The following is a 25,460-nucleotide window of genomic DNA, read 5'->3' as shown; positions in this document are numbered from 1 at the left end:
ATTTCTTGTGTGCGGGGCGTTTGCTCAGTTGGCGGAGTTCTTGCCCCGCACTCGAATCCTGAGTTCGGATGTGTCTAACTGATGAGCTCAAATGAGGGCGTAACTCTAGTCTTGGACTTCTGGTTCGTTGACTGTCACATGGCTCTTGTGGGCTGCAACATTGTTTGGCTGTGGAAATTATTATATAATCTCTCTCACATTCTGAATATTATATATATATATATATATATATATATCCGTCCTGTCGCACAAAAGTTACTGATTTAAGACAAGTGAAATCAGATACGCGTTATTCACTTCAATCTCTTTTCTTTCCTTGATGCTTTCTATACCGATTTATACGTTTTCCCCCTTTTTTATATCTTTATTCTCTTTGATGTGTTTTAATGTCTAGCTGTTAATTCAAATACTCCATTTCTCTTTTTCTCTCCCTCTAAAATACATTTTTTCTTTAAAGATGGCACGTTAATAGGGATAGATACACAAGTATTTACTCATTTTTTTTAAAGACTTTCTTTTCCTGGTCACAACATTGCGTACAATTGTTCCAGCTCCCACTGTTGCCGGCCCTGTCGGTGGGGCATTAGAATACGCCGACTGTCCCGCTGTAGAGGGTAAAAGTCCCTCAATGGGGGTCCTGGATATGACCTTAAACTATATCCAGTGGTGAGGCCCCAGCTTGTGGGCTTTGGGGAGTGTGGAGCCACCCTTTAATTACCATTGCTCCCAGGTCCACTCTGACCCGGAGTGGTAGTACCTGTTAGGGTCCCAACTATGGGTTAAATAGAAACCAACGTGAAAACAACAAATATATTCTATTAAAAAAAATTTTCTTCAAAATCTTTGGATTCGGCATTAAATAACCCGAAAAGGGTTGATATGCCGTAAAACAAAAACAACCAACCAACCCACTGTTGGCATATAAGAATGACTGTTCATCAAATTATAATTTGTACAAAACTTGGGCTTCATCAACGCGTTAGAATAAAAAAAAAAATCCTTGCAGAGTTTTAGTATTGTACTAGCAGGTCGCCCGGCATTGCCCGGTCGTAAAATATGCTTACATATGATATTTCGATTAATGCATATTTCGTATTTATTACTATTATATTATATTGGACTAAATATATAGTAATGATTCAAAAAAGTTAAAAAAAAGAAAAAAAAATGACTCGTGCGCCACCACTGAGAATCGAAACCAAAACGTTTAGCCTACAATTTGCTTTTTCCTTTAATGTTAATACCTGAGCTATGAAGACATGTTTGCTGCAAAGCTAAAAATTAAAACATGAACCAATAGCTATTACATTACGCATGCATATTCGTACTGCTGTTGTTCGACCTTCACCTAGCAAATTTCATTTTGTCAATTTTCACACTTTTGCACTGATTTTCCCCGGCTAAAACCCAAATATAAAGTTTCACATGGGTTCGAATACCCTGTATATTAAGTTTCATGTCTGTAGACCAAAAACTGACAGAAGCTTGGTAGACAAAATTTTTTAAACAAATACATATACACGTACATAAATATATATAGAAAGAGGTTTGTGTTTACTATAACCTTTTTATGCAAATATTACACAAGCATAAATCAAGTAGAATATCTGCATGAATATAATTACACGTAATAGTTAACTAAAGATGATCATCACATAAGAAAACCAAAAAACCTAATAGGGAATTAATTAAAATGAATGTTTAAAAGAATATGCAAATTAGTTAGATCTTTTGCAGATGAATGCAATTCCATGACCCATATATAACAAAGTTGTATTTTCTTGTTAAATAAATAGGAAAAATGGTTTTTAATATAAATATAAATACGCAAAAAAAAAAAAAAATTCATAGGAGTGTCTCTCTCTCTCTCTCCCTCTCTCTCTATATATATATTTACAGGGTGACTCCCTAAAAAACAAAAGCTAAATGGAGGCCATCTAGAACATATGCTGTAGGTTGAAGAAAAAAAGGCCAAAGACTCTAGTGTTTTGATGTGATGTTTTGAATATAATAAACTAATTATGACCAAAGTTTCATTTCATTCGGACAAAGCACTAAGAAACGATGCCTAATTAGAGTTGGGGCCCGTTTTTTTGGGGGGAGGGGGTCACCCTTTATATATAGTTCATGAATATACTTACATCATATAAGCTAAATTGCTCTACAAAGCTGGATTCAAGTATTGAGCATTGTTGAAGTAAATACTGAATATATATATATACAGGGTGGTCAAAAAGTCAGGTAACATGTTAAAGGTAGAAAAAACAATATGATCCATTATAATCTTATATAGGGATCTTACCCCTCATGATTTCTGGCTTTGGGGCTATGTAAAGGATAGCGTTTATGGCAAGAAGCCTGATACAATAGCGTCTTTAAAGTTATTTATTGAAGAGGAGATTGCGATGTTACCTGACTGTTTGACCACCCTGTATATATATATATATATATATATATATATATATATAAGTAAATGGTAGTTTGCTTGAAGCATTGCTGGTAAAGGAGTATATTGGAGTAGAGAAATGTCTAATTATTTATTCATTTATCACTCCTCTCATTACATAATTATTTGCAACCAAATTACTGGTGTTTCCGGTGTATATAAAGTCCGTTGGTGGTATGGAACTTTGATTAATTTCGGGAGAAAGTACATCCCCTTTTCAAAAAGAAAACGAGAGTATATTCAAGAAACGAAACCCAAAAGAATGTTAGGGTAGGGCAGAAAAGTTTGTGGAATGTGAGGAGTTTTAATTAAAAGATGACGTAATATTTAAATTTACCTTGACTTTTTTAATTTTTATTATTTACTGACGATGGACTGATTATTCAGAATCAAGAATCGAAAAAAAAAATCGGAACATTTTTGGGGTATCGGAATCTGAAAAATTTGTGTCTATTTTCCGATGCCTAAAACGATTCTTTTAATTGATTTTATTTCTTTGATCATTTTTGAAACTAAATTTTCCATGATTCACATTAACGATGAGAAATTTTAAATATTTATTGATTTTTACAAGTAAAACTATGATCTATAGATCATACCCATATTTTTACATTTACAGAAAATATTTTCACATATTGCATGGGTTTTTACAGTAATTTCACCTCCAGCACACAAAAAATAACATTATATGAATCTGAACTAGTAATTGTGTGGGGATCTATAATTGTATGGGGATCAGTAATTGTGTGGGAATCAGGGCAGAAAATATTATACTCGTCCCATCACTAATATTTATATTGATTTTTAATCTTCATGATCATAGTGTGAAATCAATGTAAATTCTTAAAATTTTATTTAAAATGAAATGAACCAAACTGCGTCTTATATCTAATATATAAAGTAGAGCCAGCTTTGTTGTTCATTGAATATGTTCATCGTGAGGATATACGTCTACTTTATATGTGTGTGTGATGTCTATATTGGGTGTATTTTTGTATCCTATTTTCTTATTTGAATATTAAACGTTTGAGAGAGATATTATTACTTTGTATTTAAACGATTTAATATACAAAAATGTTTGAAAGAAGGTGGCAGTTTAATGAATATTTGAAAACGTAGCCCTAACCCACTGGGTCAGTACTTGTTATATATTATTAAATATCTCTCTTCACCTCTTTTCTTTCCCTTTTTCACACACACACACTCACTTACTCTCTCTCTCTCTCTCTTCCTCTTCTCCCTTTCCTCTTTTCTCTCTTTTTCTTTTTCCCTCCACTTCTCTCTTCCTCTTCTCCTGTTTTGCTTCTCTTTTTCACACACACACACACACACTCTCTCTCTCTCTCTCTCTCTCTCTCTCTCTCTCTCTTCCTCTTCTCCCTTTCCTCTTTTCTCTCTTTCTTTTTTCCTCCGCTTTTCTCTTCCTCTTCTCTCTTTTTCTCTTTTGCTTCTCTTTTTCTCTTTCCCTTTTCTCTCTTTGTCTCTCTCCTTTCATTGTGTTTTCTTTTCTCTTCTCACCTTCTTTCTCTTTCTTTTTTTTATTCATGTTCCTCTCATTTTCTTTTCTGAATGTTCATCAAAAAAGTAATATATATATATATATATATATATATAATGTTTAGATGTCATTGGTATTATCAGGTTTAAAGCCGACAGTACCGAGTACTTATCTAAACTTTCTGTGAATAAAAATATAAATAATGCGTTCTTATTTTCGGAATTTTTTCCTTATGATAGAGCACTCTATTGAAATCCTTTTTTTTATAAAATATAACTATATATATATATATATATATATATATATATATATATATATATATATATATGAGAAAGAAAATTAAAACTGTAAGTTGAACTTTACAATCAAAATTTATTGTTCGACTGAATACTCCAAAAAAACAATTTCAACGTCTCTATCTACTGCACCACGAGCCCCGAAGGGCGATCAAGGTTGGATTTTTTGGTCTTATAAATCCAATATTTTGTTATTTGATCTTTCATTGTTGGGTCAATATCGAATGGTATTTATTATTTGAATCATTGGAATTTAAAAACATGGTGAGACAACAACAACTATGGAAGGCAGTAATTACTGAGGATACAGTTGAAGGTTCATCATTCCTATCTCGTCGCGTCGTATCTATCAACTTTACGAAGGCCAGAGGAATAGTTGGCTAAAAGTCATAAAACAACACCTATAAAAGATGAGGATAATAGTCCGCAAATAAATAAATTAATATATAGATATATAAGAGAAAGAAAATTAAAACTGTAAGTTGAACTTTACAATCAAAATTTATTGTTCGACTGAATACTCCAAAAAAACAATTTACAAAGTCCTTATTCCGCGAAGTTTCAAAGAATGCTATTCTTGCTATTCTTCTCATCAGAGGACATAAAGAAATCAGCAAATTATATTTGTAGCAATGCTAGAATTAATTATTTCTTTCTTTATTTAATGCTGTCTTTTTTTTTTTTTTAGTGTGTGTGTGTGTGTGTGTGTGTGCGCGCACAAGTATTTGTGAAAAGAAAGAAAAAAGGAAGGAAAAAGCAAAAAAGATATAAATTAATTATATATCAATTATTATTTAAATAATTAATCGGTTTTGGCATCGGAAAATGGGCTCAATCTTTTTTTATTCCTATATCGATTTCGATACGTCAAAAAGCTCTGATTTTTCCAAATTCCGATTAATCGTCCCAACATTAATATATATATATATATATATATATATATATATATATAATCATTGTCACATAGTCGACCTGTCGTTTTTTGTGGTCACGAGTTGTCTATCTTATCATCCTCTTCTTTCTTCATTATATAAAGTTTTCCATCAACCATGATTACATTCGTTTATGATGTCATGAAGCACCTTTCCAATGTCTCTACTTCCTCTTGAATGGGTGATGTCACAAAAACGATGACCTCATCTATTTACGAAATCACAAATTACTTTCCTGATGTTTTACAAACACACACACATATATATATATATATATATAATTCCAATCATTAGAAGCCTCCTGCGCCGCTCTGTGACTTTTAGTTTCAAAGGAGATAGTTTGAAAATATGGAGACACAGACATAGAGCCGTTTTTTTTTTTTTTTTGAATGGAATCAAAGTGGAGCAACTCGTGATAGTTATGACCCAACGGGTCACACATAGTTTAGTGTGTGTGTGTTGTAGTTTGCATGGATTGATTTATATCTTTTTTGTTTTCTCCTTCCTTTTTTTCTTTCTTTTCCACCAATACTTTTGTACACACACACACACACACACACACAAAGACAGTATTGAACCTGACATATCTACACATAATTACACATGCAGATGCCAATATTATTTTATAGATGCATTATGCTCAACAGGAAGTCTCGTCTGTGTGCATGTGTTCACAAATATATATACCTATGCAATCTTTGTGGGAAAGAACCCCAACAGAGTGCTTGATTACAAAGAAAAAATTAAAATAGTAGCATTATATTTTAAATCCAAAATGGGACCAAAATCTGGTTGTGTATGTCGGACTCTCTTCAGTCACTGTCGGACAATGTTTTTATATCTTCTGTAGCACATACACTCACATAGTTACATGGAATAAGTGAGAGAGAGTTGCAATCTTGGTTGAAGTGAGTGTCCCTCATGATGGAGGTCTGAACAGAGCTGAAAGAGAGAAACAGACCAAACATCAAGGTCTCATGTATGATATGAAAAGAAACTGGAATCTTAGGGAGATATCAATCATACCAGTTATTATAGGTGCCACAGGGCTTATGAAGAAGAACCTGAAGTCCTACCTATATTCCTGGTGAACCAAGTGCAAAAGAGATCCAGACAATTGCACTTAAGGGAACAACGAGGATACTAAAAAGAGCTCTTGGCTAGTTTCAGTAAAAAGAAGGGCAATGTTGACAGCTGGTTTGGCTGCCTCATACCCAGCATTACAATCTTCAAAGGAAGAAAGAACACACACACACATATATATATATATATATATATATATATATATATATATATATATATATATATATATATATGCTGGCAGGGTGACTAAACGTTGCCCGGGATTGAATGATGATCAACAAATTTTTCACACTCTTATATTTTTATTGTCATCGAAATTGATGACATAGCCCATTTTTCAATCAAACCTGACATAGTGATATGGAATAAGTCAGAGAGAGTGGCAACCTTGGTTGAAGTAAGTGTCCCTAATGATGGAGGTCTAAAAAGCTGAAAGAGAGAAACAAACCAAATACCAAGATCTCATGTATGATATGAAAAGAAACTGGAATCTTAGAGAGATATCAATCATACCAGTTAATATAGGTGCCACAGGGCTTATGAAGAAGAACCTGAAGTCCTACCTACCTGGGGAACTAAGTACAAAAGAGATCCAGACAATTGCACTTATGGGAACAACAAGGATACTAAAAAGAGCTCTCGGTTGGTTTCAATAAAAAGCAGGGCAATGTTGGCAGCTGGTTTGGCTGCCCCATACCCAGCATTACAATCTTCAAAGAAAAAAAAAACATATTGCCTAGAAATATTTATACTTTCATTTTATACGGATTGAACAATATTACTATTAAATTCCAATGGATAAAATAAATAATGAGTAAAACACATTAAAAAAAAAAATTAAATAATGGTAGAAGAAAAGAAGAAAAACCACGAAAAATGTACATATAATTTCCTAAATGTATATATATATATATATATATATATATATATATAGAATTGATATGTAGTTTGCTTGAAGCATTGTGTGGGATAGGTATGTAGTAGAGATTTAGAAGGCTATCACAATGCAAGGAATGAGATATAGTCGGTGTTGATGAGAGAAGACGAAACTAAAGTGGTGATTTACAAATCAATAAGTTTTTTCTTCTTGACCTTTGGACCAAGATCTTTTTTCTGTGATCAAAGTGTAGTATCTGTTCCGCAATCAAAGTTATATGTGGGGGAACCCCTACATATCAGACCATTGCTCTTGAGCAATCAGTTTTGGTCAATGTAGGGGAAACACTTCATACCAGTTGTCACTATCCAGTTCCCTCTTGGGGGAGCTAGTCCCCTTCACTTTCCACATTAAAAAAATGGCCTTGTGCCTAATTTGCTCAGTGGAGAAGCAAATAGATAACTAAATAAATTTAAAAAAAAAAAAAGGTTTCTATATGAATATCAATAATCAAAAAAAAAAAAAAATTATAGGATTATAGATATTAGTAAATCCCTGTCATTATTGTTAACAACAAAAACTTGAGTCTTGAACAGAAACAAAAAACAGAACAAAAAAAAAAAATTATAGGAGTATAGATATTAGTAAATCGCTGTCATTATTGTTAACAACAAAAGCTTGAGTCTTGAACCTCTGGTTTGTTGACTCTCATGGCTCTTGTGAGCTGCGACGTTGTTCAACTGTGGAAATATGTATATATGAAAGAGAGATTCTGAAATTCGCTTGCGGGTAACAAAATAATTATCATTTATCCTTTCCCTGCCAACAAAATAAACTTTCTGGCAGCAAGTCAAGAATTAAATTCTCTAAAAAAAAATAATGAAGAAAAATATGCTTGTCTGGTGATCTTCCTTTTCTAAAAACAAAACTTTTTCCACTCATGGCGATATTTTTATTTGTAGTAGTAGTAATAATAATAATAATAATAATAATAATAATAATATTAATAATAATAATGTTAATAATAATATTAATAATAATAATATTAATATATTATTAATATTAATAATAATAATATTAATAATATCAATAATAATATTAATGATAATATTAATAAAATAATAATATTATTAATATTAATAATATTAATAATAATATCATATAATATTAATATTAATAATATTAATATTAATAATAATAATAATAATATTAATAATAATATTAATAATAATAATAATATTAATATTAATATTAATAATAATAAATCCATAAATTCAAATTTATTTTACTATTATTATCATCATCGATTTCGAGCAATTCCTTCCTTCCCTCCCCGATGTGCAACCCGCAGGTCAGGTGATGCTGTAACTTAGTGATCAGTCATTGTTTCAGTACAAATAGAACGCGTATTGATTTTACTTTGTCTATTACTTGGCACACATGGAAATCGGTTGGGTTGGTAGGTTGGGTTGGGGCGGACAGGTCAGCGTAGGTGAGTGCTTGAGGGAATGGTTTTGATTTCAGGCAGGAATTGACTTTTGCATTCTAGGAAAACTTGCTGCAAAAGTCATAATGTGATTGGTACGTTGCCAGGAATATCCGCCATTCATTGGTTGCATAATAGCGCAGGTTGATTTTAGAGCAGATTTGGAGGGAGGCTGGCGGATGGTCTTCAAAATAATGAAAATTTTGAAGCTTGCATAAGTTTATATAATTTAACTATGATTGAGATCTCATAAAAATCAATCGTAAAAAAGAAAACTCTTTTCATTAATAACTGGAATAATACCCATCCCAGAACTGATTAAATTAACGGAATATTTTCATACCAATTTTCTGTTTCCCCTTACAAAGATAAAATTCCACATATAAGGCTATTAAACCTTATGTCTAGAATCCTTATTTGAATTTCGATCAAAATCCGTTACATATAGGGTGGAATGATAAAATTCCCGCCCTAAAGAAAGCTTTAATTTAAAACTTAAAAACTTACCTAATTATTTGTTCTTTAAACTTTTGAAATCAGTACTATATATATATATATATATATATATATATATATATATATAAGTGAACGTGTCTGTGTGTCTGTCTATCTATGTACATTTCCCTTAGCAATAACTCTGTCAATTTTTAATCTACAGACTCGAAATTTGATATACAGGGTACTGAGATTTGTTTTCGGCCAGAAATTTGGCTTTTAAGGGGTCAAAGTTCAACGATTTGACCTTTGAGAACTCTACCAAACTCCTCCGACAATTTTGGATCTAAACACTTGGAATTTTAGATATAGGTTCCTTGTATATGGATCTAACTTAAGAACTTGATTTGAGCCCAAAACAAATGTTAAGGGGTTATAATAGGGGTCAAAGTTAAAAAAAAATTAACCGTTTTTTTTTGTTGTTTTTTTGCTCAGCATACACCTCCAAACACCCGGGAAATGCCGGACATCCATGCTAGTATATATATATATATATATATATATATATATATATATATTCAATAGAGAATTGACTCTGTAATAAAAAATATGAAATTTGCATGAATTAAAATATATTTGAGAGTATTTTATGACTCGGCAAGACTAGTTTTATATAAATAGCAATTACCTATCCCTACCTGGTGTTGTCCTGAATATGACCTTAAACTATATCCGGTGATGAAGCCCCAGCTTGCGGGCTTTGGGGAGTGTGGAGCCACCCTTTAATTACCATTGCTCCCAGGTCCACTCTGACCCAGAGTGGTAGTACCTGTTAGGGTCCCAACCATGGGTTAAATAGAAACCGACTTGAAAAAAACAAATATATTCTATTAAAAAATTGTTCTTCAAAATAACTGGATTCAGCATTAAATAACCTGAAAAGGGTTGATATGCCGTAAAACAACCAACCAACCTACCTGGTATAGCTTGGGATTCTTTTTACTTTAATTTTGGTTTCCATGTTTCTGTTTTTATTTTTGTTTATTTGTCTCTGTATCAAGAACTCAAATTTAATTTTACCTTTTTTCAGGTCTCCATGCTAAGATTAATTTTCTCAATAATCTCATTTTAATTGATGTTCTATGAAGATATTTTTTTTAATGTAAACTCCTCTACCTATTTTTATTTGTGACTAAAATAAATTTAAAAAAGTGATCAGGATTAAATATTAAAAAAAAAAAAATTAATCGAAAATGAGGGTATTATTATTTAAGTAATTGGAATTCTTTTTGAGATTAGTAATTTGTGTTATTTATCCATTTATTGCGGACTATTGTCCTCATCTTTTAGTTGTTGTCTAACCCGACGACGGTCATAGGAATAGTTGGAACCAATAAATAAATTGATAAATAATGAGGGTTTTGTTTGTGACAATAGAGATCGATATATGCATTTTATGGTTGATTGAATAGATTTCTTTATATAGTTTGTAGGAATTGAGAATGAAATCAAGGGAGAGTCATTTTTTTATTTTCTATATAAACCTAACAGGACTATCCAACGTTCATCAGGGCCATAAAAAATAGATTAAAAAGTATAACATTTTACTATTATAACTTCTATCTCTCTATCTTTTTCTCTTTTCTCCCTTCTTTCTTCTCCACTCAACGCATTCCTCTATAGTTAGTATATATATATATATATATATATATACATATACATGTGTGTATGTCTGTATATATATATATATATATATATGTGTGTGTGTGTGTGTATGTCTGTATATATATATATATATATATATATATATATATATGTGTTTGTGTATGTGTGCATGTCTCTATGTATATGTGTATATATATGTGTATGTCCATGTGTATATATAGATGTGTATGTGTCTGTATATATGTGTGTGTATATATATATGTATATATATCTGTATATGTGTGTGTGTGTGTGTGAGTATATGTGTTATATGTATGTTCAACTGTTCTTTATATAAAATATTCCTTGAGAAATAGGTTAATATTTTCTTTCAAAATTACTACATACATAATAACACTGAAAAATCGACCCCCCCCCTCTGTTGCCAAAACTTGGTCTAGTTCATCTCCAGAGAATGAATTTTTTTTTTTTCATCCAGAGCAAAGCTGATAAAGTATATACCAACTTTGTAAGTCTTACGGTTCAGGATTCTGTGGGGATTCCCGAGTTTGACAAGATACACCTGACAAAGGTGAAAGGTTACATTCGCAAAATTTAATCCTCCTGCATTCATCGTCGGGAATAAATTAATTAAACTGGTTTTGAACACTTTATATAAAAGAAAGAAAAGAAAGAGAGAAAAATTATTTTTATTTTTTGGCTTTGCAAAGGGAAACGAGAAAAAACAATTACATCAATATTTGGTTAATTTCAGGTCAGGAAGACAGTAGCTTCAGACAGCCTGATCTAGTAGCATCATTGAAGTCCTTCAGTTCTGTGCATTTATCAATCAGTTGCATCAAAAACTAATATCTATATATCTATATATATATATATATAGTAAGTTATGAAAATGTATGAATGTTTCCTTCAAAAGCACATAATTTTCGATCGATCCTTCGACCTTCCTCAGTGTGAAACTTTCTTGTTTTTTTTTTCAAAAGACTTTTTGTATTCCTACACGTCAACACACAAGAAATAAATACAGAACAGATATAAACATTTATATACTTTTCGTATTGGTTTTTTATTCATACATATTTAAATATATTAAAAAGGAATACACGTGGATACATCATGCAATTATTAAGTTATGAAGATATATATGGCAATTAAGCTACATAAAATGTTCCATATTTCATTCTTGTGAGAATTCGTCAGACTTAGATATATATATATATATATATATATATATATATATATATATATATATATATATATATAGTTTTTGATGCATATATAGATAGATAGATAGATAGATAGATTTATTTATTTTGGTAGCATTTTTTCTCTTAATTAAATTTCTCTTCATTAAATAAAATCAACATTTTTTGTCTATGAATTCTATTTTTGATCCTTTCCAACTTCCGAATAACGGTCTTCACTTCTGGCAGGAACTGGCTGATGTAATCGCCATATTTATCATATGTCTATTTCATCGGTTAATTATTTTGATAACTTTTCATGATGTTACTACTGTTGGTAAAATTTATCTTATTGGTAGTGGGGAAAAAAATATATAAATTGTTCCAAACCAGTTAGATTAATCTATCTCTGACGATGAATCCAGAAGGATTGGAAAGTACTCGGACTTATGACAAATATGGCGATTGTATTAACCAGTTCCTGCCAGAGGTAAAGACCATTATACAAAGTTGGAAAGGAATGAAAACAAAATTAATAGACAAAAAACGTTTATTTTATTTAATAATATATATATATATATATATAATATAATATAATATAAAGCTGGAGGCCTGTGTGTGTGTCAGGTCACGAATAGGCTCCTATATGGTTGACTATTATAGAAAACTGATCACATATAATGATAGAAGATGCATCGAGACACAGGAATGGGTATGTTTGATCTGGCATAATGATAATTCATTAAAATTGTGGGGTCTGTGTACGCGCCTGGTCCACAAAGTATGGAAATAAAAAATTAAAAAATAACGTTTACAAGTGTTTTTGATATAGATGTACATAATAATACTTTGATAAGTATGTTTTAACTTAAATAGGGATGATATAATAAAAGTGTGGGGTCTGCGTTCCTGCCTGGCCTCCATAGAATGGAAATAGGCACAAACTTTAATGAAGACTTTTCATATCTATCTGCGTAAGTATACTTTGATAATTATGTTTCAGTTTGAAGAAATATGGTATAATAAAATTATGGGGTGTTCGTTCGCGCCCGACCTCCATAGAATGGAAATATGTCACAAAGTTTAACAAGGTTTTTTAATATAGATCCACAGAATATTGTGATAAGTGTTTCAGTGTGAACAGGTATGGTATAATAAATTATGGTGTTTATCTATTTTATTTTTACTTTCATCATATTTTGCTTTGGTTTTGATAGCCCCAAATTCGAAGCTATCTCTTTACAACCCTTCCTTTTCATAACCTATCATACTTCCATAAATCAGAATCCATTTTCTGTAGGCTGTTTTTGAACCCAGTCAACGACAGGTACTTTTGCTAGTATATATATACATATATATATAATCTCAGAGAAACGAATCAAGCCGTCCAAAAAGGTTGTACAAATTTATTTTTATAAGTAGATAAAGAAAGCAACCGTGCAATTTTCACAGGTTTATATATTTACTCACATTTCAGCCCGGCGTTGTCTGGGTGTTTGGAGGTGTATGCTGAGCAAAAAAAAAAAAAGCGGTCAATTTTTTTTTTTTTTTTTAATTTGACCCCTATTATGACTCCTTAACATTTATTATTTTGAGCTCAAATTAAGTTATTAAGTTAGATCCATGTACAAGGAACCTATATCTAAAATTTCAAGTGTTTAGACCCAAAATTGTTGGAGGAGTTTGGTAGAGTTCTCAAAGGTCAAATCGTTGAAATTTTACCCCATAACAGCCAAATTTCTGGCCGAAAACCGATCACCTCGATTTTCCCAAATCTCAGTACCCTGTGTATCAAATTTCGAGTCTGTTGACTTTTAATTGACAGTTATTGCGTAGGGAACACACACACAGCAGACACGTTCACTTTTATAGATATATAGATAAATAAATATTTTAAAATCATTTTATATATATATATATATATATATATATATATATATATATATATATAGATTAATTGTTTTCTCTGAGTTGATTTCCTTTCTCTTTTTTTTATTTATTTATTTTTTAGCTGCACCTTGTCACTGCAACTTAACATCTATGTCACACTTTGTTCACAGCTATGCATAAAAATTTTAAATACTCTTGTCCTTTGTGTTGTCCAGAAAAAAAAGATGGCTGCCATTTTCTGGTTTCTATTGTTGCGATGGTTATCACAGATCACGTGATTTGCTTTTATGTGTTTATTTGTATTATCCTCTTTTGATGGTGTCTTTTTTATTATTTTTTTAACATGGAGAGATGATTTTACCTTTTTGTGTTGTGATATTTTTATTAAAAATTAATTTTGACTTTATTTTATTTTAAATGATATATGTTACATATACACACGCATGTGTGTATGTATATATATATATGTGTGTGTGTGTGTGTGAATATATATATATATATATAATATATATATACATACACGCATGTATGTATATATATATACATACACGCATGTATGTATATGTATATATATATATATAATATATATACATACACGCATGTGTGTATATATATATATATATATATACACACACACACATGTATGTATATATATATATGTATATATAAACACACACACACACGTGTGTGTATATGTGTGTGTTTGTGTGTTTGCATGTATATATATATATATGCACACACACACACACATATATATGCACACACACGTATATATATATATATATACACACATGCACACACACATATATATATATACACACATATATTCATATATTTATATCTAGAGAGAATTACCAAGACCTGTCAAGATGAAAGTTAAATATACAAGATAGAGCAATTAATGAAATAGGAAAAACTGAATGTGAAAATAAATGGAATAAATTTCAATATTTATTAATCCATCAAATTCAAGGAATTATAATAATGAAAAATCCTTAATCCATGAATTTTCAAAGATATTATCTTTAGAAAAAAAAAAAAAAAAAAAAAAGAAAAATTTATATTTTCCCTCCTAATTATAAATTTCTGAGCACTAAAGAAAGAACAAATAACAAAACCAACGAAAAAGGTTTATTCAATAAGAAGTAAGCCAGTCAGGAAGAAGTAAGCCGTTTATTTGGAGAGGGCTGGTATTGCTGAAGTGCTCAGTGGTCCGTCAATTTCTATGGCGAGTATAGATGAGGTGTTGTGGACGTTGACAGAGGAAAGAGACATATCTGTATGTCTTGCCGATCGAGTTCTCTCTGCTCAGTGATCTTAGTTCCCAAAATGGGCTAAAGAAGTTCTTTAGGGTACAGATGAATCAATGCACCCCACCTGCTGATTGAGTGTGTCCGAATCACTTAGGGCATTGAATCACAAGAATCATAGATCTGAGCATAAATTTGAAAATATATTAAAAAAAACAAAAGTTAAGAAACGTTTTTTTGGAAAAAAATAAGTAATTTTCAACAAAATAAATCAATCAATTAATTAATTCTTAAAACAGTATCATGTTTCCATGAACAAAGCTTCTTTCTTAGAACTGCACACCTCTGGAACTCTCTTCCGTTTACTTGATTTCCAACTAACTACAATATGGCTGTCTTCAAGTCCAATCAATGGCTGTTTTCAAGTCCAATGTGAACAAATTCTTGATGAGCCGTTCACCTTAAGTAATCTAATTTTACCAAATTTACACTTCTAATAATTGCTATGATATTGTCCGTTTAACCACTATACACTCTTTAACCTTTATCCTCGAGTGGCCTCCGGACCTTGATAAGTACATTGTTATTTCCTTGTAAAAAAAAAAAAAAAAACAGAAATCCGTGAAGGTAAAAGAAGAAACTGGAATCCAAGCATAAGCAATTCAAACTGCACCATAAAAGAGTATAGAATAAGGATTTTTCATTATTAGAATTCCTTGTTTAAATTTGATAGATCAATAAATATTGTAATTTATTTTATTTTCATCATCTATTTTTCCTTTTTCTTACGTATATGTTATGAAAAGATATGGCAATTAAGCTACACAGAATCTTCCCTGTTTCATCTCGCATAGGGAATTGCCAGGCTAAAATGCATTCAGACCCTTTTAGGTCATTATTTGAAATTGTCTCCATAGTAATAATCTTTCTCATCTGAAACTGAAGCAAATACACTTTCTTGATATAAAGAACATGCTGCAAGGATGAAAAGAAAATTGCTAGTCAGAATCAAATATCGATTTGGAACGTTCAACATGAAAAATCCATAAAGATAACTTTAAATATTTGATTAGATACTTTTTTTTTTTTTTTTTTAATTATGTATAAGTTTTTTGTTTTATTTTTTTTTTCATTTTATCATGGATGACCATCTAATGTCAAGATATTTTTATTTATTTTCTGTGTATTACAGGCAGAGACTTGAACTGATGCGTGAGATGTACCACAATGAAGCGGAACTTTCTCCTACATCACCTGAACCCAGCATTGACAATATGACTGGCGGCGACCCATTCTATGACCGATTCCCTTGGTTCCGTTTGGTCGGCAGGTGAGATCTTATCTTTTTCTATTTCATTTCAAACTTTAAAATTTCAAAACAAACAATCTACAATTTATCTCCATTTTATTTTTGTTTTTTTTGTTTTTGTGCTGTTGGCTCCTTCTAACATAATGACCTCAGCAAGGTCATCAAGTGCAGTAAAGAGTGTAAGTCACGTGACATCCAACTGTAAGGTTCTGCTGGGGAATGGCTATTATATGACATAACACTATGGAGTATCTAAATATCTTCATCTTCACTTGCCCCGTAGGGGAGCTATAGATGACCTGTCAACCAGTCCTCTCCGTCCTCCACATATTTGACCGCTTCACTCAGCTTCAATCTTGTCCATTCTTTGATGTTGTCTTCCCATCTCTTTTTCTATCTTCCTCCTCTGACTGTTCCCTGGAGCACTGTCTTGGCAAGCCTCTCTCCTCTTTGTTATATGGCCAAACCATTTTGGTTTGTGCCTCCTGATTATGGTGAGAAGATCTCCATAAGGACCAAAAGTTACCCAAAATAGAGGTTAGCAAAATCACGGATACCTAATGTTGTTACGTGGAGCATTCAAATGAAAGACAGAGAGAAAGCCATAAGTAAGTAATCGCAGAGATGTGCATTATTAACGATAGTATCATACTGTTCAACTGCTCCAGTAGATATCGCACTGCTGATGCAATTCTCTACCTTTATAAGAGTCAAGTACGTCCAATGATGGGGTACTGTTGCCACATCTGAGCAGAAGCTGCTAGAAAGATCTTATCCTGCCTTGACAGATAATTTTCCCCACTCTTTATCTGTGCCTAATCCTAAATGCAGATTCCATAAACAAAGCTTCTTTCTTAGAACTGCACACCTCTGAAACTCTGTTCCACTTTCCTGCTTTCCAACTGACTATAGTAGTACGGCACAATCACGTTGACACACCAGTCCTTACCAGATCATCGAAGTTAAGCAACGTCGAGCCTGGCCAGTACCAGATGGGTGACGATTTGGGAAGGCTAGGAGCTGTATGTAAGTTCTGGGAAGGTTGGGCATGGAGCCAGCACCCTCACCCTAAAAAAAAAAAAAGAACTCCTCACTACAAAAGCATCTACAAAGTTGTGGATGGCCTATGCCCCTACAGCAGCTCAAGGCTATGGATGAATGGAAGTGACTACAATAAATTTGTCTTCAAGTCCAATGTAAACAAGTTCTTGATGAACCATCCCTTTAAGTAATCCAATTTACCAAATTTCCACTACTAATGATTACTACAACATTTTCCCATTGACTTACACTCATTAATTATGATGCACGAGTAGCCTCCAGGCCTTGATAAGTGGTGACCCCTTTGTAAAAAAAAAAAAATAGAGAAAGGCATGAATAAGTAATCGTAGAGATGCGGCTTATTTACGTTGGATAGTATCATACCTAATCATTAATTATTATCGCATATTTTGGTATCAATATACTTTTCACACCTCAATGACAACAAATGCAGGTTTTGCCACACAGAAGTAGAGTGTGAGCCACCTGACATCCAGTTGTCAAATTGTGCTGGGAGACAGCTTTTATACGATACAACGCAATAGAGTGTGTAAATATCACCACTGTACGATCTGTAAAAAGGTGAACATCGAGTGCAGCATCAAATCCCGAGAACATGTTTACCAGAAAAAACAGTTGGAAATAAGTCATACATCATTCATTATGACTATGAAATTCCTACAACTACATATCTAGAAAACGAAGCTATTAAGCCTGAGATGGTGATATGGGACAAAATGGAGAAAGTAGCAACCCTAGTTAAAGTAAATGTCCCTAATGATACTGGCCTTAAGAGAGCTGAGAGAGAGTAGATAATAAAATACCAAGGTCTTATGTACGATATGAAACGAAACTGGAATGTATAGACCTCCACCAGTCTTGTGATTATTGTAGTAACTGGTCTCAAAAGAAAGCATTTCAAAAATTACATGGGTTAAATATACCTAGTGAACCAAGTGCAAAAGTTCAGGTTCTGCCACACAGAAGAAGAGAGTGTGAGCCACTTGACATCCAGTTGTAAAATCCTGTTGGGGGACGGCTATTATACGATGCAACACAATGGATCGTGTAAATATCTCGACTGGATGATCTGTAAAAAGTTGAATAGCAAATGCAGCAGCAAGCCCTCGGAACATGTGCTGAAGGGATCAGTTGGAAATGGGTCCTGCATTATCCACTGTGGCTGGGCGGTTCCTCCATTTGCGTACCTAGAAAACAGAGCTGTTAAACTTGACATGATGTGGGACAAAAAGGAGAAAGAAGCAACCCTAGTAGAAGCATGAAAATTTTTTCAGAAATTAATGGGTTCAACATTAAATAGTCTGAAGAGTATTGATATGCCGTAAAACAAAACCAACCAACCGGATACAGTGAATTATATATTCTATTAAACATGAATTATATATTCTGTTAAACATGAATTATGTATTCTATTAAACATGAATTATATATTCTATTAAACATGAATTATATATTCTATTAAACATGAATTATATATTCTGTTAAACATGAATTATATATTCTGTTAAACATGAATTATATATTCTGTTAAACATGAATTATATATTCTGTTAAACATGAATTATATATTCTATTAAACATGAATTATATATTCTATTAAACATGAATTATGTATTCTATTAAACATGAATTATATATTCTGTTAAACATGAATTATATATTCTGTTAAACATGAATTATATATTCTATTAAACATGAATTATATATTCTGTTAAACATGAATTATATATTCTATTAAACATGAATTATATATTCTATTAAACATGAATTATATATTCTATTAAACATGAATTATATATTCTATTAAACATGAATTATATATTCTATTAAACATGAATTATATATTCTATTAAACATGAATTATATATTCTATTAAACATGAATTATATATTCTGTTAAACATGAATTATATATTCTGTTAAACATGAATTATATATTCTGTTAAACATGAATTATATATTCTGTTAAACATGAATTATATATTCTGTTAAACATGAATTATATATTCTATTAAACATGAATTATATATTCTGTTAAACATGAATTATATATTCTATTAAACATGAATTATATATTCTGTTAAACATGAATTATATATTCTATTAAACATGAATTATATATTCTATTAAACATGAATTATATATTCTATTAAACATGAAGGTGATTCAAATTATGGTTTCAGTTGCTGAATTTCTTTTCTTTTGCAGATCATTTGTCTACCTGAGTAATTTGCTCTACCCAGTGCCTCTTGTGCACCGAGTGGCTATTGTGAACGAGAAAGGCGATGTGAAGGGCTACCTGAGGGTGGCTGTACAGGCTGTGACTGGTGAGTGCCTTTTTAATTCATTTTTAAACGTTTGCTCAAGGTAGAAGTCCACATATCTTTAAAGGAAGAAGTTTCCTTTCCGCCAAACTTTTAAAGGAAGAAGTTTCCTTTCCGCCAAACTTTTAAAGGAAGAAGTTTCCTTTCCGCCAAACTTTTAAAGGAAGAAGTTTCCTTTCCGCCAAACTTTTAAAGGAAGAAGTTTCCTTTCCGCCAAACTTTTAAAGGAAGAAGTTTCCTTTCCGCCAAACTTTTAAAGGAAGAAGTTTCCTTTCCGCCAAACTTTTAAAGGAAGAAGTTTCCTTTCCGCCAAACTTTTAAAGGAAGAAGTTTCCTTTCCGCCAAACTTTTAAAGGAAGAAGTTTCCTTTCCGCCAAACTTTTAAAGGAAGAAGTTTCCTTTCCGCCAAACTTTTAAAGGAAGAAGTTTCCTTTCCGCCAAACTTTTAAAGGAAGAAGTTTCTTTTCCGCCAAACTTTTAAAGGAAGAAGTTTCCTTTCCGCCAAACTTTTAAAGGAAGAAGTTTCCTTTCCGCCAAACTTTTAAAGGAAGAAGTTTCCTTTCCGCCAAACTTTTAAAGGAAGAAGTTTCCTTTCCGCCAAACTTTTAAAGGAAGAAGTTTCCTTTCCGCCAAACTTTTAAAGGAAGAAGTTTCCTTTCCGCCAAACTTTTAAAGGAAGAAGTTTCCTTTCCGCCAAACTTTTAAAGGAAGAAGTTTCCTTTCCGCCAAACTTTTAAAGGAAGAAGTTTCTTTTCCGCCAAACTTTTAAAGGAAGAAGTTTCCTTTCCGCCAAACTTTTAAAGGAAGAAGTTTCCTTTCCGCCAAACTTTTAAAGGAAGAAGTTTCTTTTCCGCCAAGCTTTTAAAGGAAGAAGTTTCCTTTCCGCCAAACTTTTAAAGGAAGAAGTTTCCTTTCCGCCAAACTTTTAAAGGAAGAAGTTTCCTTTCCGCCAAACTTTTAAAGGAAGAAGTTTCCTTTCCGCCAAACTTTTAAAGGAAGAAGTTTCCTTTCCGCCAAACTTTTAAAGGAAGAAGTTTCCTTTCCGCCAAACTTTTAAAGGAAGAAGTTTCCTTTCCGCCAAACTTTTAAAGGAAGAAGTTTCCTTTCCGCCAAACTTTTAAAAGATGTTCCTCTCCACCAATCCTTTAAAGGAAACTGTCCCTCAAAGCTTTGAAAAAAGTGCCCCCACCCAAAACAAACCTTCAAAAAAACCTGTTGAAGAAACATTTCATCTCGATTTTTGAAAAAAAAGATGTCTCTCCAATGCCGTTGAAGCAAGATGTGGCCCTCTGAAAATTTGAAGCAAGATGTGGCCCTCTGAAAATTTGAAGCAAGATGTGGTCCTCTGAAAATTTGAAGCAAGATGTGGCCCTCTGAAAATTTGAAGCAAGATGTGGCCCTCTGAAAATTTGAAGCAAGATGTGGCCCTCTGAAAAAACTTTTGAAGAAAGATGTGGCCCTCTGAAAAAACTTTTGAAGAAAGATGTGGCCCTCTGAAAAAACTTTTGAAGAAAGATGTGGCCCTCTGAAAAAACTTTTGAAGAAAGATGTGGCCCTCTGAAAAAACTTTTGAAGAAAGATGTGGCCCTCTGAAAAAACTTTTGAAGAAAGATGTGGCCCTCTGAAAAAACTTTTGAAGAAAGATGTGCCCCCCCCAAAACTTTTGAAGGAAGATGTCCCCCCCCCCCAAACCTTTGAAGAAAGATGCCTCCCACCCAAACATCTAAAAGGAAGATTTTTCCCTCCACCAAGCCTTTGAAGGAAAATATCCTCCACTAAATCTTTGGAAAGATGATGTCCTCTTCGACTAAAACTTTTAAAATATTTTGTTTTTGTTTTTTTACATAATTTTTCTTTTCTTTTCTTTTTTTTTTTTACTTTTCTAGAAAAAGATGATGCTGTTGATTATGCTCCAGGCATAAAACAATCAGGAAATGCCAGAATCTCGTTTGACGATGAAAATTATTTCCGAAAGGTATGCATTTTGTGTTTTCCAGAAAAGACGCACATCTCCCCTCCACGTGCTTCTACGGTATCATTTAAATTCAATTAATCCTGTATTTTCACGTTAGTATGCATGGACCTCTCCTGTTTTATGTTAAGGTATTTGGAAACACAGACAAAGATAAAGTTGATATGAGATTTAACTTCATTTCATATTATTAGAAATAATAAAATCTTTTGACTTTAAGCGACTGTTAACAGCAGAAGCAGTTTCAACATGACAGTAGTGTTGTATATTGCGGATATGCTTAAACAATGATAAACACTTGTATATAAAAATATAATTGTATATTTTTCATTTGGTTTCAGCAAATAAGTACTTAATTGAGAGCACATCAGATGATGACGGTTGATCTCTTGAAGGTTTTTTGCTAAACAACCGTTTCAGTCTATCTAAATTCAGACTAGTTAATATCACAGTTTAGGATACCCATGAATTCTTAAGTTTGGGATTTTGCCTATACAAGGGACATGCAATAAGTAATGCCCCTGACCCGCTTCCCATAGCAGTAGAACAACGAAATTTGGCACAGTTATCAGTCTTTCTCTACATAGGAACCACCCAAAGGTATGCATTTCTCCCATCGTTTGATGCAGCTCTAGAAACCGTTTTTGTAGAACACTCCAGGTTGGTCCTCCAACCACGATGTGACTTCAGAAATCAAGGTTGCATCATCTGGGAAATGCTTTCCTTTCAAAAACAACTTCATGGCTGGGAAGAGGTGAAAGTCAGAGGGTGCAAGGTCAGGAGAGTGGGGAGGATGGGGGATGATTTTATAACCACACGCCCGTGCTTCTGATCTGGCGACATGCGAGTTGTGGACCGGAGTGTTGTCCTGCAGAAGGAGGGTACCTTTACTGATCTTGCCCCGCCTCTTGATTTTGATGGCTTCCCTTAATTTCCTCAAAAGTGAAGCATAATAGGCTCCTGTAATTGTGGTACCCTTTGCCAGAAAATCTGTCATCACTACTCCATCCTGGTCCCAGAAGACTGTGAGCATGACCTTGCCAGCGGAGGGTTGCACCCTTGCCTTCTTTGGAGATGGTGAGTCCAAGTGCTTCCACTGCATTGATTGGGCTTTGGTCTCTGGATCATAGTGATGGGCCCTGGTTTCATCCTGTGTAATCAGTCTTTTGAAAAACTTTGACTTATCTTCTTGGCACATCTCCAAATTCATCCTCGAGCACTCTCGCTTCTGGAATTGTGTGAGCAACCTGGGAATCCATCTGGCAGACACCTTATGCATATGCAAATTGTCATGAATGATAGTTTCTACAGACCCTGTACTAATTTTGACATCTTGGGCTATTTGGCGAATAGTAATGCGCCGATCTTCCAAAATGTCAGCCTCAACTTGACGGACAGATGCCTCATCAATGGCAGAAGTGGGGGACGACCAAGTCTGGGAGCTGTTTCCACAGACTTCCGGGCATGTTTGAACAACTGGAAGTCGGTCAGGGGCATTACTTATTGCACGCCCCTCGTACATTTGAGTGCATTGTTTATGCAGTGACCAGATGTATTTTGTAGTCTAGTTCATATGCAGGTGTTTTTATGGATATGCCTGGTAATAATATGGCTTACCAAGTTAATTTAGTTAACTAAGCAAGAAACTTCAGTTTGACTAAACTATACTCTGCTCGTAAAAGCCAAGAATAGTAAGTGTTTAATAACAAATTGAAGACCTGCATATACAAGGTGCATTCAATAGGTTTCCAGACTTTTCTCATATGGGCACTTTTATTGATAGTATGCACATGAAACTCTATTCCCCTTTGAAGTAATCTCCTTTGGCTGCAATGCACTTGTTGCACAGTTCCAACAAATTCTGGAAGGTGCCATGGATGTCCTCTTGTGTGAGCATGTCAATGACCCTAGTCACATCCTCTTTCATCTCATAATGTCTCATAATGACAGCCTCTAAGGTTTTCCTTGAGCTTAGGGAATAACCAAAAGTTTTATAGACCTTTCCGAAAGACCCTACACCCATCCCCCCCCCTCCTCCAAAATTTCTTATGGGTTTCATGCCTTAGTTTCTTGTATGTTATTTTTAATTATTTTGTGTTATAACTTAATTTGTGAATTTCATGCAATAAACTATATAAACAAGATCACAGTGTAGTATCTGTTCTGATGCTACACTTCATCTTTTCTGTCCTCGGTTAGTGGAGGAGAAATCCTTCATGACGGAGACAATTTTTATTTTTGTTCCTATCCCGAATGCCCCTTTTTGAGGAGCTGGATTTTCCCCACATTAGAAACTGACCTTGTGTCTAACTCTGCCCTTGTGGAGAGGCAAATAAATAGGAACAATTCCATGTATAGCTGGCATTCATGAGGGGGCAGCGTAATTGTATAAAAGACTAATGTCTTCATCTGGCCTGAAAGTAAAAGTGTATCCAGCCAGTAACGTTGGGACGATAAATTGGAAAAAATGGAATATTTTAGGGGGATCGGAATCGGAAAAAACTTTGTCTGAATTTTGCAATGCCAAAAGCGATTCTTTTTATTTTTGATATTGTTTAAAACTTTTCATACTAATGATTAGGTGATAAATATTTATTGATTTTTAAACAAGCAGTTAAACTAAAACCTACAGATCACCCACGCACGAATGTATCTTTATGTGTGCAAAAATATAAATACAGGATGTCCAAAAACTCACTGAAGCATTTTGAACTTTAATAGATTCTTTATTTTTGATAATATTTTTATGTAATTTTACCACAATCTGATTAAGGCATTGGTAAATTAAAAAAATACAAAATTCAAATAATCTCCATTTATGAAAAATAATGTCTTTTAAATGTTGCCCAGTTTCAGCTTCGCATATTTGTGCTCTTTCCAAAACATTATTAATAACAGATTGCAGAATCTCTGGATTGCGATTTAACTCCGTTATTTCATTCCTGATGTTTTCCTTCAATTCTTGCAGGATTAACAGAGACTCTTTCTTTAAGATATCCTCACAAGAAAAAGTCAGGGCTAGTCAAGTCTGGGGAACATGAAAATGCTGTTGATAAGTTCTTTGAGTCAAAAAAAAATTGACCCCTGATTTTGGTAAAACAATTTTACAACTTGCATACGTTGTTCAATGCTATTCCTATCCATAATTGATTTCCAAAATATTATCTGTAAATTATCTGAAATAGAGAAAAAATTAATCATTAATGGTAAAATGACAAAGATTTTCAACCGTTCAGTGATTTTTTGGACACCCTATACATATTACATGTTTTATTTATTGTAATCTGAAAATTAAAAAAAACAAACAAAAAAAACACTATGGTTAAAAAATTTATTGATTTTAGGAGAATCAGAATCAGTAATTGTATTGGAATCTAGAAGAAGTTTTGGAATCGTCCTATCACTACTTCTAAGTAAATCTGGTGTTTGCAGTCGTAAAATGAAAGTCTGCTAATCTTCAATAGATTTTCTCATATCGAAGAGAGAAGGAAAAAAAAAAAATTGTGTGATATCTGTTGCTTATCTTGTTTTTGTTGAGCTTGTTTTGGTCTCGGTTTGTGGTTTTGACATGTCTGTAGAACTGTTGTCTTTGTCTTTGGTTTGACAACAGCTGTGTCCTTCCAAATATTCCCAGGATGCCAGCATTTTGAAGAAGGTCGGAGAAATTCCAAGTCTCGAGGAAGAACGTGTCATCGAAGGCGAGGGTACCAACTCAGACGCTAATGGCATGTTAGGTAAGTTGCTTGCTCTCT

At 32.9% G+C, this 25,460-nt stretch overlaps 1 protein-coding gene across 50 annotated transcripts in view; it reads left to right on the top strand.

Annotated features, from left to right (window-relative positions):
* Positions 1-25,460, top strand: part of LOC145269265 (kinesin-like protein unc-104) — a 649,720-nt gene that overhangs the window by 476,185 nt on the left and 148,075 nt on the right. For 32 of the 50 annotated variants that reach the window (XM_080124920.1, XM_080124897.1, XM_080124894.1 and 29 more), the window contains 4 exons: positions 16,235-16,372; positions 19,621-19,739; positions 21,623-21,711; positions 25,319-25,442. In XM_080124920.1, coding sequence (XP_079981046.1) covers positions 16,235-16,372; positions 19,621-19,739; positions 21,623-21,711; positions 25,319-25,442 — 470 coding nt within the window. The remainder of the gene's footprint in view (positions 1-16,234; positions 16,373-19,620; positions 19,740-21,622; positions 21,712-25,318; positions 25,443-25,460) is intronic. The other 18 variants (XM_080124904.1, XM_080124931.1, XM_080124926.1 and 15 more) reach the window with 1 other exon arrangement.

This window comes from Euprymna scolopes, chromosome 45 (genome assembly GCF_053919585.1).
Source record: "Euprymna scolopes isolate OS-2025 chromosome 45, ASM5391958v1, whole genome shotgun sequence".
In the NCBI taxonomy this organism is placed as follows: domain Eukaryota; kingdom Metazoa; phylum Mollusca; class Cephalopoda; order Sepiida; family Sepiolidae; genus Euprymna; species Euprymna scolopes.
This window is presented reverse-complemented; position numbering and strand designations above follow the sequence as displayed.